Source organism: Marmota flaviventris, chromosome 2 (genome assembly GCF_047511675.1).
Source record: "Marmota flaviventris isolate mMarFla1 chromosome 2, mMarFla1.hap1, whole genome shotgun sequence".
NCBI classification, from domain to species: Eukaryota; Metazoa; Chordata; class Mammalia; order Rodentia; family Sciuridae; genus Marmota; species Marmota flaviventris.
The window spans coordinates 61,013,047-61,030,998 of record NC_092499.1 but is presented as its reverse complement, the minus strand read 5'-3'; the positions used below and the strand labels follow the sequence as shown (position 1 = coordinate 61,030,998).

Sequence of the window (17,952 nt, the reverse complement as noted above, 5' to 3'; positions counted from 1 at the left end):
GTATGTGCCATGCCACTACACCTGGCAGTAATAAGCTTTTTCAAGTTTACATTTTCCTCATAATACCAACCAAATCGTCTTAGTTGATTTAGAAACATCCTAGAACACTTGTCTGTTGCTCATTATACTGTGAAATCTTACCCTATTCAAACTACTAAAGTAAACATTGTAGAACTAGTCAGCAAACGTGAAAAAAATAAAAATTGTTGTTGGAATGTTTTTTACAAGTGTTAACAAAAGAGCAAATCTACCTGCTTCCTCCCAGAAAATGTACAGACTCCACCTCTCCATCCCTGCCATAGGATCATTGTTTGAAGAGAATAACTGATGAGCCTATAGAGAAGTGTTGCTTAGGAGAGGAGTAAACTCCAGGGCTGAATAACTCCAGTGGATAGCTGAAGAGTGGAGGGAGAGGTAAACGCATATTAGCATACGTTGCTTGGTAGTGAGGTCTGAAAAAACAGAGAGTAAGCTCAGAAACTGAAGGTGCTTCCTTGCTGCTTTTCTCTTACATTATGGGGGAAAGCCCCATTCAGTATGGAGTTTTAGTTTTTTTCCTCTTCTATCATAATTGCAGCTTTCAGGAAAATCTGACACTCTGGGCACAGCCTGCAGGTGGTGGCAGAAAATGAAGGGAGAAGGTAGTAGGAAATATACTGGCTCCCTGTTCACCCTTTGTGGAGCCCAAGAGAAGGAAGCAGCATCTTCTAGGTAGGGATGGTCTGTAAGCAGAGCACATGGTGGACAGGATAGAGCTGGAAGAGGTAGGGAGGGAATCCACTCTAGGTAGGCCACTGAGGAGAGAATAGAGCTGAAACCTCCCCTCCCCCAGTATATACCAGGAGGGCGACGCTGGAATGAAAGCAGAGCTGCCCCTGCTGGTACAGATGTTACAGATACACATTTTATTGGACTTCACATGTAATACTCCAAAGCAGTAGGAGTTTGAAAAGATGAAGTGAGCCTAGTTTTTTCTAATATTGCCCAATTTAAAACTGTAAATACAATCAATTTATATCATATTGTGTTATTTCAAATACTTTGGTATGGTAGTTTTAAAAATTCATTGTCATTATATTGTATGGGATGCTTGAGGTCTTTATGCCATGACTATACACATTCTGAAACCAAATTAAGGAAAGAAAAAAAAAACTAAAAAAGACTATGAATTTCGAAACTTTCTCTTTTTTAAAAATATTTTTAGTTGTTGATAGACCTTTTATTATTTATTTATTTATAAGTGGTACTGAGAATCGAACCCTGTGCCTAACACATGCTAGGCAAGTGCTCTACCACTGAGCTACAACCCCAGCCCCTAAACTTTCCATAATGACCCTTAACTCTCATAGGAGCTAACTTTTCAAAGACATAAAGATAACCATTCACTTATTTTTCCTATAATAGAGTCCTAAGTTGATCTTAAATGCAGCATTAATGATTGACAGATGTTTCACTGCAATTGTAGGAGAATTAAATTATGAAACAATAGGAAACCAGATTATATGAATGGACTTGATACTGTCAATGCTGATATAAATGCTGTTTGATGTCATCAGAGCTAACCTAAGACACACAACTAATATTTCCACTTAGCATTTCAGAGCTTTGCTTTGCATATAGATAAAAAAAAGGCCTCTGTTCAGACTTAAAAATGTGAGCAAAGTAGGGTGTGTGAGTGAATGAGTGAAAGAGAGAAAGGGAAAGGAAGAGAAGGCTATAGGAGAATGTTCATAATTAATTACTAAAAAGACTATAGAGGAATTCGTGGCTTTCTTAGCAGTGTTTTCAAAGCATTGTCATAGTTTTCCAGATAGACTTGAAAAATGCCAACATTTTGTGGCTGGGGGTTGAGGAACACTCACACTTCCATGAGATTTCTGGCAAAGACAGTAGGATTCTGTTCACCCTGCCCTCCCCAGGGGCTTGTGAATCCTCCTTGCCCCTAAAACTCTTTTCCAACTATAGGAGACTTCCCTCAACTCTGATTACCTTTGAGTCCCTGGGGTACTTTCTAAACAATCAATACCAAGTATTAACTATGATTGGGAGAGTGGCTATGCAGACACCTTCAAGACATCCTGATACTGTCCTCTTTTTTAACAATTTGCCTTAGCTCCATTCAGTAGAAACTTCTGGATGAGATAGAAGCCAAAGCATGAAGGCTGAGTTCCTCCCTCTGCTGGCAATTAGCTGTGAGCTCTTAGGCTAGTCACTTGCTTGGTCTGAGTTTCTTCATCTGTAAGATGGGGATGGGGTGATGGGGATAGAAGTGGTGACATTTGTTCTGTCTATCCACAGAGTCTGGAGGATGCTCAAGCAGGAAAATGGGTATGAGTCAAGGGTTAACTTGAAAGCTGGATAGAAATGTGAGTTCCTATGGTTGGTGCTCATGGTTGAGAGAAGGTTTGATTTCTTCTTCCTATTTCTGAGCCAGCAAGCTCAATTTGAGAATAAACTGCCACCTGTGTGAGTATCCATCTCTCTGAGTATGAAGGCTTCTCAGCTGAAGCTCCACAGAAGGCAGTGGAAATATATTATGAATTGGCTCTCCCTGGCCTTTCAGCCTTTCTTCCTTTTAGACTCTTGTTGATCCTAGACAAAATCTGATTGATCTTGCCCCCCTCACCCTCTCGTCACAGAAGGTGACCAGAGACAGTAAGTCACCATCTCTCTTCATTTGCACTCAGTGGAACAGGACTGTGCTTTGAGACACTGGGCAGGTTGCTCGCTGGCAGGTAAAGATGCCGATTCCTGAAAGGATTCTTTCAGGACAGAGCTTGGGACATGACAGGTATTTCATAAATACTTTAGAGCATCAAGAAATGACCTGGGCCAGGCGTGATGACAACACACTTGTAATCCCAGAAGATTGGGAGGCTAAAGCAGAAGGATCACAATTTCAAAGCCAGCCACAGCAACTTAGTGAAGCCCCAAGCAACTCAGTGAGACCCTGTCTCTAAATAAAATACAAAAAAGTACTGGGAATGTGGTTCTGTGGTTAATTGCTCCTGAGTTCAATCCCCAGTGCCAAAAAAAAAAAAAAGAGAGAGAGAGAAGAAAATAAAAGAAATGACCTGGTTTTCCAAATACATTTCCTTTGATTCCTCAGCTCAATACCATATCTTATTTTACTGTTCCCAAAAGAAGTTAGTGTTGCAGGTCTTTGCAGGCAGGCTGTAAATGCTGCTTTGGTTTGTGGGAGCTCTGGGCCATAATTAACTATCCCAGCTCATGGGAAGCCTTACTGTGGAGCCTTAAACAGGCACTGGACCCTGGACTTCCAGGGTGCCAAGGCTCCCCAGCATGTGGCCTATGGGACAGGCTCCCCACCAGGCCTGAATCTCAGGGGAGGGCTTAGCAGCAGAAATGCACAGGTGTTCCTTCTCAGATGCTAAGGTTGCTCAGAGACAGGAAGTTCTGTGGTTGCCTAGAAGGGCTCAATCTTGAAGGTTACGAAAGACAAGGGGCGGTGAATATGGAAAATCACCCTGAAATTGTTATACATATTCATGTCTTTAGAGCATCACCCCTCAGTTGACAGCTGAAGAACCTGGAGTTGATAGCCAGGGAGAGCCAAGACCATGTTCCAACTGTTGACATACACACACTCAAAAGTCTCATGTGTCTCACAACAATTCTGTTATTTTACATGGTGCACTGTAGCAATCTCGGTGATTTTTTATACTCACTGCCCGTATCTTCTGTAACCTTCAAGACTGAGCCCTTCCAGATACGAGGATTCTGAGAGCCCCCTGCCCCCAGAGGAGTACTACATTACTGGCCTTCCCCAGGTTCTGGCTCCCTTCAGAATGTCCTTGCTGGCTGACCTCAAGCTAGTGGCTATTGCTGTTGGTGTCTGGGCAGGTTTTTGGGGTGCCTTTCTCTTTCAGACTGTGATATTCTTGGAGTGGGAGAGCAGCTGTTAGAGTTTGGTTCACATAGATTTTTCAATAGCTTCTGGATCAATTTGTCCTATTGTGAATGCTCAGAGAGATAATTCAGCAAAGTATCAATTCACTGATTTGCCAAGTTTACCAAAACAAGCAGTTTTCAAAAGCTTGTTTCAAAGAGTACACTCTGTGTGGACATCCTCATGCACATATTTTTCTCAGTCATATTCAGTATATAAATACATTTTTCATGTATAGTCAGTGATTCTAAAAATGTTCAATATTCAGGAATATGTTTTTATTATGAATGTAGTTGACAAGTATGTATTTATAAAGTATACATATATATTTATTCTAGGCTTACATCTATTCCCTACCTCAGAATGTGACTGTGGTAGGATGTAGGGCCTTTAACAGGGTAATTAAGGTTAACTAGGTCATTAGGGTGGGCCCTAGTCCAACACTACTTGTATCCTTACACGAAGGGATAGGACACCAATATCTGCAGGGGAAGATCATGTGAAGACACAGGTTAAGATGCCACTTACAAGCATAGGAGAGAGTCCACCCTGCCCACACCTTGATCTTGGCCCTATAGTCTCTAGGACAGTGTGGAAGTAAATTTCTTTAATTAAGCTTTTAGTCTGTGATACTTTGTTATGGCAGCCCTAGCAATAATATTATAGTTTTATAGCTAGGTTTCTTAGGTACATTCTATCAGCATATTGAGGAATCTTTGATTTATCAAAAATCAAGTTATAGAATAGCTTAGATTTTTCATTATATATTCTTTGTTTTTTGTCTGGTTCTAGGGATTGAACCAAAGAGTTGTATCCTTAGTTCTTTATTATTTTTAGACAGAGTCCCTCTAAATTGCTGAGGGGCTCACTAAATTACCGAGGCTGGCCTCGAACTTGCAATCCTCTTGCCTCAGCATCCCAAGTCACTGAAAGTATGCCACCAGTCTGGCTAAGTATAAAATTTCTTAAGATTTTGATAAATATGGCAGATTAGCCATTGATTTCCAGCAAGTAAGGTGGCTTCCCTTGTTAGCATACAATTGGATTGTGCAAAGGGTCTGGTGGTTTGGGACATGAGCTATTGTCTTAGCCTGAACTACTGTAACAAATATACCCAGACTAGGTAGTTTATGCACTAGACATTTGTATCTCACAGTTTGGAGGCTGGGACATCCAAGGTCAAGGTGCCAGCAGATCTAGTGGCTGGTGAGGGCCCTCTTCCAATATGCAGATGATTCTCTTCTTGTTGTCCTCACATGGCAGAGAGCAAAGAAAGAAAGCTCTTGTGCATTTTCATAAGGGCACTAATCCCATTCATGAGGGCTCTACCCTCATGACCTAATCACCTCCCCAAGGCTCACCTCATAATGCCATCACATTGGAGGGTATTATTTCAACATATAGATTTTGGGAGGAGGCAATCCATACAGGTGCCTGTAATAGAAATTCTTATCACATTCAGAGCACACAACAGTCACTGTGCTAGATTCTGCCCCAAATGTCATTCCTGAATTCTCACGATAGGCCTAGGAGGTAGATGGGTATCCCATGGTACATACAAGAATATCAGCATTTAAAGCAGTTACATAACTCCCCATGGTCACAGAGCTAATCATTTCTTTGTTCCGATAGACTCAGGTGTAGAGCCTGGCTCTGCTACATCCTAGCCGCATGACCTAAGCCAATGGTTAACTTTTCTATGCTCCAGTTCCTTCATTTGTAAAATAAGGACATGCTACTCACCTAATGGGGGTAGTTGGATAGATGTTAGCTCTTATTTTGTATGTGTGTGGTACTTAGTATTGAACCCAGGGGCAATCTATTACTGAACTATATCCTCAGCCCTTTTTTATTATCTTTTAATTTTGAGACAGGACCTTCCTAAATTGCTGAGGCTGGCCTTGAACTTGGGATCCTCCTGCCTCAGGCTCCCAAGTCCCTGGGATTACAGAGAGATGCCACCACGCCTACTTTAGCTATTACTATTAACTTAGGAAATACAGTAAGTAAAATAATACCAAACATTACACAGTAGTATTTTTAAAGTGCTTTCAGTTTTTCAGATGAGAAAAGTTCAGTGGCTCATTCCACATCTCCCAGCCTGTACTTGGTAGGAAGGGAACTCAGCCCAGCCTTTTGGCTCCTGGTAGGGCAGAACCGCAAACTTCTCCTTACAGCCACTTCACCAGCCAGTGTACTTAAAATAATTAAGGATCCTGTCCGAGCCTAAAAGTTGTATGTCTATATGAGTTTACATCCTCACAGAAACACCCAAAATAATGTTTGACAAATATGTAGGCACTTGGGTTCAACACCACCATGTTTTTTGCTCAGCTTCATCAAGAATTTGTTGTAAGATCTTATGCAAGGCTCTGACCCTACCCACTAATCCCTAAGTGCCCTGGAAAGATGAAAAGAGCTGTGGGATGAAGCTGAATCTTTGAACACAGCTCTTTCATCCTTTCTTCTTCAGAAGGAAAATGCTGCTATCCAAACAGTTTGTTTCATTTTCAGTCTATTTACTTGTTGATATCAGACTACTAAGGTTGTAGGTGAACATTTTTGTTTTTGTCATTTCTTTTGATATGGTTTTAATGTTTTAGTTATATATTAATTGCAAGTTGCATTCAACGTAGCAAATCAGGAAAAATATGTTTATAATCTTCTCTTTAATTGTACTTGTCTAAGGTTAGGTTAAGTACTACTCATTTTTTTTAAAAATCAATGTTATTGAGGTAAAACTGCTGATTTCGAAAATAGATTTTAAAAACACGTCAAATCTAGCAATGATATATCTAGAAATGATATAAAATCAAAAAGTAAGTTCTCTATAAGAGGAAATATTACCACCTTTAATGTTCGGGAAAGGCACACCTTAGAATCTAGTCTGTGGCACATCACCACCAATTAAGAACTAGGGCAAAAATCAACCTCTTAGGTGTTGAAACTACAAAACAGAGAGTGTGAGGCAACAGCATGTGTAAGTATTGATATTATTATAATTATTGGGTAAGTTTTCTAAGATCAATGAGTAGAAATTCTCATCTAGTAACCAATGCAAATAAAAATACTTTAAGTGCTCAGCTGGCCAGATATCTAAAGCACATCAAAGGAAGGATTCTAATAAACTAACCACCTCATATTTATATAGCATGCTAAGATTTTAAAAAGTCTTTTATTTATATTAATCCTATCTGATTTGATCTTTAAAACCACCATCCCTATGCGATAGGATAGCCAGATAACATTCTCCCTATTGAGACACAAAGAGGTCCAGAATCACTTATCTGTGCAGGGAACAGAAGAGACAGAGCCAGGTCATCATTCCTTTGCATCACAATCAGTCCTGGGTCTTTGAGGGGTGCCTCAGACTCACAGCCAGGGCAGAGGGGTGAATGGAGGAGACAGAAGGACCAAAAGTCTTGATAATTGACCCACCTCAAAGAAAAGCAGTCAGTTTGAAACAATATTGTCTGTTTTGAATATGACTTTGGGTTTATATAACTGGGCAGGCTTGATCAGAATTGGTAAAGCTGGAAGAAAAAAGAAAGAGGGGATGAACACTTTTAACAATTTATAGATCACTGCCTTTTTTACCCAACAGAATGCCTCCCAAACATTGAAGAATGGGAGTGGAAGAGAGTTAGGGAAGGAGCACTGCTAGGGAGGTTCAGTTCTTTCTGATAGAGGAGGGAGTCATACCATCAGAACTGTGAAAAATGAATCATGTCTTTCTCATCAGAACTTTGCACAGATTTCCTGTAAAACTTGTCACCGAGGATACAATAAAGATGACTGTCCTTTTCAGGAGCTGAGCATTTTCTAGGGAACACCGTAGATCAGTTTGGGGTTGCAAATTAAAATGAACATTAAGGGGCTAGGATGTATCTCAGTGGTAAGGTGCTTGCTTAGCAATAACAAGTTACTTCCCCAGTGTGAGCCTACATGTGTGTGCATGGGTGCGTGCGCGCGTGTGTACACACACACACACACAGATTAGAATAAAGCTGAAAATTGTTGCAACTGTTGTCACATTGTAGCATAATATATTATTCAAGTGTTTGTGGTATTGCTGATGTAAACAAACTTACTGTTACTGCCTATCACATAAAAGAGGCCCTAGGTTCAATCCCTCACACCACCACAACAAAAAAATAAATGAAGGAAGAAAGATGGCGGGGGACACAAGGAAAGAAGGAAGGAAATTAGATATGTGTCATATGGCTTCTGTGGGCTACGTTCACCTTTCCAGGAAGTCATCAGAATCTGCCTACTTAAAACATTGAAAGAGCAAATGTCAGACTTGGTTGTGAAAGTACAAAGCCAGTGATGTTTTTGGTTCCACCTTTCATTCCAGGAGTGACACTTCTTGGTTTATAAGGCATTTCCATATGCATCATTACATTTAAATTTCACTACAGCAGATTTATGGTCCCTATTTTCTAAATGAGATGATTGCTAAAGTCACATATTGGTTGGATTCCAGCTCAAAGTTTATGCCCTCTTTACTGCATCACAAAGTGGATCCACTCAGTTTCCAGGTAGGGGCACAATAACTAATGTTATCTCTTTTATTCTTTTATTTTATTTTATTTTATTTTTTGCAGCAGCAGCAGCAACAGTGTTGATTGAAGCCAGGGTCTCATGCACACTAAGCAGATGCTTTACCCTGACATGATCTCTTCTTGACTCCTTCTTATGAAGATGACCAAACACCTAATTGGTCACCCTACTTATATATTTCTAATATTTCATGGGAGATTCTCCAAAGACCACATTGAATAATTAGATATTTTTAGGAGAACAGAGCTATATATGCATGGGATTTGCATATAATTTTCTTGTATTCAAACAATATATGTGAACATTTTTAACATTTAGCTATTCTACTAAGATTGTCATTTTGAGTTGTTGTTTTTCTTCTTTATTTCTTTTTAGTTTCCATTTTTATTGCTTCAGATCACCAAAAGGGTAGATCAGGAGGAGGGATGAAAGCAGGAAAAAATAAGTGAAGAAAGACTTTTAAGTCTAATTTCAAAATGTGGTCTTGGTTGCGATGTGTTGAGGATTGATCTGTAGTAATAATTCTCAAAAGAAAGTGAAGAGGTAGGCAGTCTCTACAATGGCCTTTTATGAGTTTTGTCTCTCTGTATTATTCTTAGTTTTATAATTCTCTTCCCTCCTTCCTTGGGTGGATTTGTGTTGATGGTTCACTTTTGTGAACTTGGTCCTACTTCCCACCCTACCCCCCCTCATTCCTATCTCTGGGAAAGCCAGAGGCCATCCCTATAGAGAGGCTCCTATGGCAAGAAACAGATGTTTCCAGCCATAACTAGCAAGTACCTGAGGCCTGTCAGGGTCCATAGGAGTGAGCTTGGAAGCAGATTCTCTAGCGCCAGTGAAGTCTTGAGATGACTGTGGCCTAAACTAACACCTTGATTGCAGCATCATGGAAGGCCATGAGTCAGAATCATAAAGCTAAATCAGTAAATTTCTCACGCATGGTGGTTTTTAGCTTCAATTTTTAGGGTAATTTGTTCAGAAGCAGTAGATAATTAATAGAAATATGTATTTAAATCACTTATATGACAACTTGAGAAAGTGCGTACTGGGGCTCCACCCCAGAGGCATTATTCAGCAGATATAGCCTAGGGTCTTTGCCTTTTCACCAAAAACTACAGGAGAATCAGAACTAAGCAAATTTCTGCTTAAGAGTGGGTAGCTTGAATAAACTTTCACCTGGGACCAGGCTTAGCCAGAGGGAAGGCTACAGGGGGGAAAGAACTGCTGATAAAATAAAAGATGTCCAAATATATTTAAATTTAGGATAAATCCAAATGTTTTAGTACAAGTATGCTCTCCAGTATTTAGGTCAGATGTATACTGAAACAGTACCATTTGCTTATCCAAAGTTCAAATTTAAGTGGATGTTTCATCTTCCTATTTGCCAAGTACTATCCAGAGAACCCACCAGAAGTGAAAGTCTGACCAGAAGTAAGATGACTTCCATTTCCAGGTGACAAGAAATAGTACCTCCTTACTGGCCCACAGGCCAGGGTTCATGCTTCCTGTTGGGAGGCCTTATTGTCCTTCTGCCTCAGGGGCAGGGGAGCCCACTCCTTGCTGTCCAGGTCAGATCCTGCCCCTGCCCACCTGAAGATGGGCCAGCAGACCCCCCTGCCCCAGCTGCCTGTGAAGTCCCCACACTCTCCTGCCTGACAGGGGCACGAGGTCACCAGTGGCCTGGTGGGGTGAGAGGGCCTGTAGCCCAGAGCCAGGGGAGGCGGGAGGAGTGGATGCTGCTGCCTGGCTAGCTCCTTTTGGCACTGACCGCATAGCCTTTTCCATAACAGTGAATGAAGCCAGTGCTCTCCTATATCCCTCCAGGAGCTCAGACACATGCAGCTGCTCCTAATAAATGTTTGTGTTTCTCATTCTGAGAATGTCTGAGTCTCTGATGAGTTCTATTTATTGCAGCCCTCAGTCCTTAGAGTAGCATGGTTTCATAGACACCTCTCAGTTCTTGGCTGAAGACTCAAGAATCAGGCTTTTACTTCTTTTGTATGTACTTTCTTGTCTCACACAATAGCCTTCGTTTTGATGTGTTTATTCTGAACTGTGAAATGTCTTTGAAGAATGAGAAAATATGAGTGAGTGTGTGTGAGGGAGAAACAAAGAGAGATGGATTGGCTCTGTAGACTGAAATGCTTATGGCATGGAACGAAGATGGACTCAGAAAATATGTGGCTGTGGTAGAATCATAAGCATGCTTTGAAACCAGACCCAAAAGTGAAGTCGCATCATGGCACTGATGCAAACTGAAAACCCACAGGAGGGGAACTCCATTCAGTACCTCTCCCTAGAGGAACTGTGGAGGAATCTGAATTCTTGAGAAGGAGGTCTGGAATCAAGTGTTTGCCCTGGAGGATCTCAAGGACTCTAGAACTTCTTGGATTCTGTTTCATAAAATCAGTATGGCTGATACAAAACAAAGTAAAAAAAGAAACCAAGAATGATCCTGTTTTTACACCCCCTCCAGGAATCCCTCAGTTCTGGACCCCAACCTGGGACTGGCTGACTGGATACAATGGATCTTCACTTATAGAATGGCTTTAGTAATTTAGTCCATTTTCCCCTTTTACAAAGAAGAAGCCAGGCTTTCCGGGTGTAATCCCAGAGGCTAGGGAAGCTAAGGCAGGAGGATTGGGAGTTCAAAGCCAGCCTCAGCAATTGCGAGGCACTAAGCAACTCAGTGAGACCCTGTCTCCAAATAAAATACAAAATGATGCTGGAGATGTGGCTCACTGGCCGAGTGCCCCTGAGTTCAATCCCTGGTACCAAAACAAAACAAAACAAAGAAGCCAGGCTCTATTTTGTCCTCCAACTTGAACTCTCTGGGCATCTGAAAAGTTAATAGCTACTTCACAGATTTATTTTGAGGATTAAGTGCAATGATGTATATAAAACATTCAGCACTTAGCACTCAGTAAATGGGAGCTGTTATTTCACCCCCTTTGTGTGCTTCAGTGGGTGGTAGTAAGACTGGGTTGAGGGAACTGTGTCAGTGAAAAAACCCTAGCTTCTTGAGTCAGAGTTCACATCCATTAAGAGTCTTTTGGATAGAAAAGAACAAAAAAGAGCCTTCAATTCAATCTCTTTGTTTTAGAGATAATGAAACAGGTCCAGGCAAGTGAAGGCTTGCTCAGGATCCCACAGCAACCTCTTTTCTGGAATCCCACATCCTGCTTACACAGTAGGAAACTGCCACGCTTTTAATAGAGGCTTCACTGAGATAGTGTCTCATTCTGCAGATTGGAGTTCCTAATACACCAGAACCAATGGTCAGTTGGATCTTCCTGGATACCACTGTCACCTCTGTCACCACCATCATGGTGGGTACTTAAACTTTTCATAAATTAATAAAAGCTCTACATTCTCAACTCCTGAGAAAACTGATAATTAACTACAAGACAAGTCTGGGTTTGAAATTAATGGCTGTGGGATTCAGAAATGATTTCATGATAAAATAAGGAGTTTATTTGCATTGCAGTAGACAGCATTGCTTAGGAAAAAATGTTCTATAGAACTTTAAGAGATAAAGATCTTGTCTGTAATGGCCTGGGGCAGGGGGACTTGGCTAGAGGAAGAACAGTGAGGGGTTTGAAGCTTTTAATGCTTGCTCAGCAGAAATATGACTTTCTCTTTCTGAAATAGATTTAAGTGTGTAGCAATGTCCTGCATGGATTAAGTACTTGTTATATATTTTACTTATATTTATTTGCTTAATCTTTATGACAACCTTAGAAAACAGGTGCTAGAGTTAACTCCATCTTATAGATGAGAAAAACAAGGCCAGAGAGTAGCTTATTCAAGGTCAAATAGCTAGTGAATAGCAGCCTGAGAATCAAATCCTGATTCTGGCTTCAGAGCTATCTTCTTAACCTGCTGTGTTCTTCTACCTTGGGAGAGTTCAAGGGATCAAACCAATTATACCAGGAAATATTGAGACATTCCTCATAAATGTATGCTTTCCATCCTAACAATCACTGTCCCAAGATTAGGTACTTGGAGCTGAAACATCATGGTCCCCACTATTCTAGTCTGCCTATCAGTGTTGGATTAGAAATTCCCTGGAAACATGAGTGAGATCTTGTATTTTATAATCATCCCTTATTTTATGTAGCTGAAAGAAAATGAGGACCCAGTTCTGCTCTTCAGACCAGAAATGGCATAAGGAGCCAGCATTATTCAGCATTATAGATTTTTTTTAAAAAGACACCTACTTCCAACAACATACCAGTACAAGCCTAAAGAAAGCAATATATTTCAGTGAGAAGAATCATGAAGGGATGCCATGGTAGCAACTCTATTTCTATGTTTTTCTTACATTATGACATCTATTTTTTAATCCCTTTCTCTTTCTCATTTTAATTCAGAAGTGATATCACCCTTGCTTCTTAGAATAACTTGAATTATATAATGAGAATGAGTCTTCCGAGATCTACAATAAACTCAATAGTAAATAAATGGAGAAGGGGCACTTACCTGTAATTTGATTTTAATAAATAAATGCTTCTGTATCCCTTTTACACCCAAGAAAGAAAACTGCACAATACGTATTCTTACACTCTTAAACCCACTCCTCTGGGCTTTTATGTTTTGTAGCACATACCATATTCAGTATTATCACATAAAGAATTACCTCATTTGGGGCTGGGGTTGTGGCTCAGTGGTAGAGCACTCACCTAGCATGTGCAAGACCTCCTCAGCACCACATAAAAATAAATAAAAGTGTTGTGTCCAACTATAACTAAAAAATAAAGTATCAAAAAGAACCTAACTTAAAAAAATAATTACCTCATTTTTCTCATGATTTCATCATGAATTTAATTGGATGTATCATAATTTAATTATCACTATTAAAGAATACTTTAATTGGATCTAGCCTTATGCTCTTAAAAATAATGCTGAAATAAATATTTATCTACACATGTAAGTATATTTGTTCTGTCTTTATTATTGTTGTTGCTATTTATTTAAAAAAAAAAAAAACCTAGAAGTGGAACTGTTAGGTCTAAGAATGTTTGTATTTTAAATTTGAATCACTTGCAATGACACTACAAAGACATTACACCAATTTGTTCTCAATGAGAAGGAACTTTAAATGCTGAGTCTAGCTACTCTTCTTATCTGACTAGATTTTCATATACATCTTTGCTGTATATTGTGATTGAGAAGTCAGCTATGTAACAAATATATTGAACAAATGGGCATATTGATCAAAATATTTTAAACTGCATAGTGGGAGGGAGTGTGGGAGCTAGTGGACCCCTGACAGTGATACTGTCTTGTCAGAAGAGAAGAATCAGGTGTGATTTTCATATCTGTTACTTAGAAAATGGTCAGTTGTGCAAGATATTTACCATATTTTATTAGGACCTGCTAACACTATACTCTTTTGATCTAAACGCAGGTTGGTAAAGGAAATATCTGTGATATGAACTTGTACACTTCCCTATATGCCACATAAGATAAGCATGTAGAACTCCACTCTATAAAATCCACCTTCCCCCTGAAAGCTACATCTTGAGGTTTTGTTCCACCATCAGGCTAAGCTGAAGATAGTTACTTTTCTTCATCAAAGCCTCCTGAGAATGCAGTAATTCCTTTACTTGTGGCTTTTACAAACTCCCATTTAGGCTAAAGGATTTAGTGTGTAAGGTAATTAGTGCCTGGGACTTATTTATCTCCATCTGAAGCTGTACAGAGGTAGAGAAAAACAGTTGGCTGCAGACTTATCAGGGGAGAAGATTAATGTTATCATCTATGATAAGCTTTGTAGATTAGCTATGATCTCCCCATGTTAAGTCCTGTCCTCATTCTCCATTAACAAGGATGGTAAAAGGCCAGCTGTATTATTAACCTAGTCTATATCTGTTATGATTTTGCTACTTCTCATCCTTTCAAGGCACAGACCCAGCAGGTGAGACCTAGTCTAATCAAAAATCATATTTAGATGCTTGAAAAATAAATTTCCTATTGAGTCTGGCCCAGATCACTCTATTGACTAAATATACTGAATCCCTGCCCAAACCTGGCACTGGACCAGATCAACGGGGGACATAAGGTAAATAGAAAGCAGTCAGACATGGGCAAATTAGAGCAGAAAAGAGTAGACAGGGAATGGCTGGCAAGCAGTTGTAGCCATTGAGGAAGAAGGTGGTGAAGGCCTGACCTGGGGTGGTGGTAGAAAAAAAGAAGTAGCAAATTTGGAAGCCACGAAAGAACATTTAGCCATGAAAGGCTAAATGGTCTAGTGTAGTGCACAGAGCACAGGCTGGATTCCCACCTCATATCTGCGTGACCTGAAGGCCCTGAATTGTTGTGAGCCTCCATCTTCCACCTATAGTTAGAAGAGTGACACTGAGCCTACCTCGCAGGATTACTGAGATCAATGAGTTAGCATGCAGCACATGTCTGACTCTTTAGGATGAGCATGAAAAAATGTGTATTCCCTTCCTGGTCTCTCCATCTCTGTTCCTGCCTCCTGTCTCGTGGTAAGAAATTGAACATAAAGAGCAGAGGAGAGAAGAGTGAACAAGGATGTTTGTTTGGGGGATGGAACCATTAAGCAGATGTAAAAATGTTAGAAAGGGGAACAATTCAGAAGGGGAAAATAAGATTGTCTTTGAAATTTGGAGTCTGAGGTGATGGTGGGTTAGTCATGCTGATGGCTGGAAAACCAAGGGCCAGAGTTTCTGAGAGAGAGCAATAGAGGACAGAGAGGCAGGAGTTTTCAGCTGGTTGTGTCTGAATTCCTAGCGCACATAGTGTCATGAAGAGAGTAAACAGGAGACCTGGGCTATTGCTCTTTGTTGGGAGTCGTATGATGTCAAATTCACTTGTCCCTAAGTGACAGGTGTTTTCATGGGTGCTGCACAAACACATTTGCAGTTGGCCTTCAAGCGCAAATTTTCCCACCAAAGATGCTTGAAATTCACTCTCATCTTCCTTGTGTACAGAGAAGAGGTAGCCACCAGGAAGATCTCAAATCCAGGAAGCTCAGGCAAGAAAGACCCAGAATGAAGGCAGCCGCAGTCACGTCAGAAATGAATAAGCAAAGCTGGGGCCTTTGGGCTCAGCGATGAAGACCTAGAAATGAAGCATGCATCACATCACTAAACAGAGCACACAGAACCCACAGAGAGTCAGGCACCCACCTGCAGTAACCGTAGAAATGCCAGTCTTTTTAAGTTGACAAGAACACAGACACTCTGAGGACCTACTATCATGACTCCTAACAGCAGCTAACCCAACAGAAGGGGCAAGAAATTAGAGTGGGAGGGCTGAGTTCAGTCCAGGTTTTACCCCCTTGCTTCTGTGAGCTTGAGTCCCTGAGCCTCAGTCCCCCCCTTTATGCAACAGCACAGAAACCTCCCAACTCTTTGGCTGGACTTAAATGATCACACAAAGCACTTTATATAACACGGATTTCTGTGAAGACAGTCATTAGTACTATACTCCAAGCCCATCCACGTTTGCCCTGAAAGAATCAAAGTTACTTTCAGTAATTCCTTTGCTCAGAATTAACATTAAGACAGGCAGTTGAAGAAAATGAAATTTATTCCCCATCTGAAGTAAAAAAGATAACATCCAAGTTTTAACCCCCAGTTAGGACCTGTGAATGTGATCTTATTTGGAAATAGGATCTTGGCAGATGTCATTAAAATCTCAAAATAACACCATCCTGGATTTAGGTTGGACAATACTGTCCTTCTAAAAGAAAAGACAAGGAACTTTTTTTCCTTATTTTTTCCATTGGTGCATTATAGTTGTACAAAATGGTGGGATCTCTTATTACATATTCACACATGCACACAATATAAGAATAGAATTTGGCCAGTATCATTCCCCAGGACTTCCCCTTTCTCTCCCCTCTTTCCTCCCTCTGGTCCTTTTGCTCTACTCTACTGACTCCATGGAGAAGGCCATGTGAAGATGGAGGCAGATATTGGAGTGATATCCCTATAAGCCCAGGGAAGCTGGGAGAGAGGTGGGGAGCTGATTCTCCCTCAGACGCTTCAGAAGAAGCAACCCTGCATCTACCTCGATTTCAGACTTTGATCTTCTAAGCTGTGAGAAAATGGATGGCCTGATGGCAGAGAGTCCAAAGAGACCAATATACCATCCAAGGTGAGAAGCCTTGACTAAAGAGATTGCTGAATCCCCTCAGCTGTTCACTCTGCCTTCCTGTCCTCAAGGACCATGTTCTCCCTGGGCCAGCAAGACTTTCTGAAGCAGCTCCTGGCACACAGCTGCTGAGTTGTATCATCATAGTTTTATAAGGCCGCTCCCCTTCTCAGGTGCTGCAGTGAATTCCATTTGATCCCAAGTTATAATTAAACACTTTCTCATGAGCCTAAAGATTTAATTCTTAGGGGACACACATGGACAGTCTCATTCCCTGGGTCCATCAAATTTACCTTTGTAATCAACATCACAGTACGTGACCATTGACAAATCAAACCATGGCAGGTGATGATCTCTTTAGTTTTTTGTTTAGAGCAGAGATTCTCAAACTGTAGGATGCAGCAGAATCATGTAAGAAACGCTGGCTCCCTTCTCTTCACCCCCACCTCCAAGTTGCTGATTCAGTAGGTCTTGGGTGGGGCAAGAGATTCCTCATTTCCAACAAACTCCCATGTGATGTCATTGGTACCACCCAACAACACTCAGAAACAGCAAGAATGGTGATTCTCAAACTCTGCTGTGCGTTAGGGTCACTCCCATGCCAAGGCTGCACCACATACTAGTTAAAGGAGAATTTCTGAGAAAGAGGGGACCTGGAATCAAATGAAAATCCAGTGGCTTATAGGCACTCTCTCTTTTCTCCTCTCTCTCCAGCTGGCTGTGTAAACTGGCAGGCAAGAAGATTCCCTGGCTTGGGGCCCATCTCTTATACCCAGGCCTGAGGGCTTCATCCAAGAGTGGTGTAAAGACAACAGAAACTAGGATCCTACGGAGGCACTTGAACCTCCCACTGCCTAAGAGGTCAATCTGGGAGCCCAGCAAGACAATGATATAGAGCTGGGGTCCTGTGATGCTAGGCCAGGGTGCAAAGCCCTGTTCTGGCACTTGACAACAGTCCTTCCTTATCTTTGATGTCACTCTCCATGATCTCAGTTACCTATAGTCAAGTTGTAGTTTGAAAATAATAAATGGGAAATTCCATAAATAAACAGTGCATAAGTTTTAAATTGTGTGCCTCTGAGTGACATGATGAAATCTTATGTGGTTCCACTCAGGTCATGAATCTTCCCTTTGTCCAGTGATATATATGTTATATATGCTTCCCTCTTGTTTCTCACCCAGTAGCTGTCTCAACCATCAGATCCTTTGTCCCTGTATCAAGGTGCTTATGTTCAAGTAAACTTGTCTTGCTTAATAAGGACCCCAAAGCCATGAATGCTTCCTTTAAGTGAAAAGGTAAAAGATCTCCATTTAATAAGGAAATTAAAGGATGATATGCCGAACTTGCTAAA

General features: G+C 40.8%; 1 protein-coding gene across 1 annotated transcript in view; it reads left to right on the top strand.

Moving 5' to 3' along the window:
• Vcpkmt (valosin containing protein lysine methyltransferase) overlaps positions 1-17,581 on the top strand; it is a 36,326-nt gene extending 18,745 nt beyond the window's left edge. Inside the window, exon 6 of the mRNA XM_071607879.1 lies at positions 17,315-17,581. Within this exon, the coding sequence (XP_071463980.1) occupies positions 17,315-17,326 (12 nt within the window). The 3' untranslated portion in view covers positions 17,327-17,581. The remainder of the gene's footprint in view (positions 1-17,314) is intronic.
• Positions 17,582-17,952: the final 371 nt, after the last annotated feature.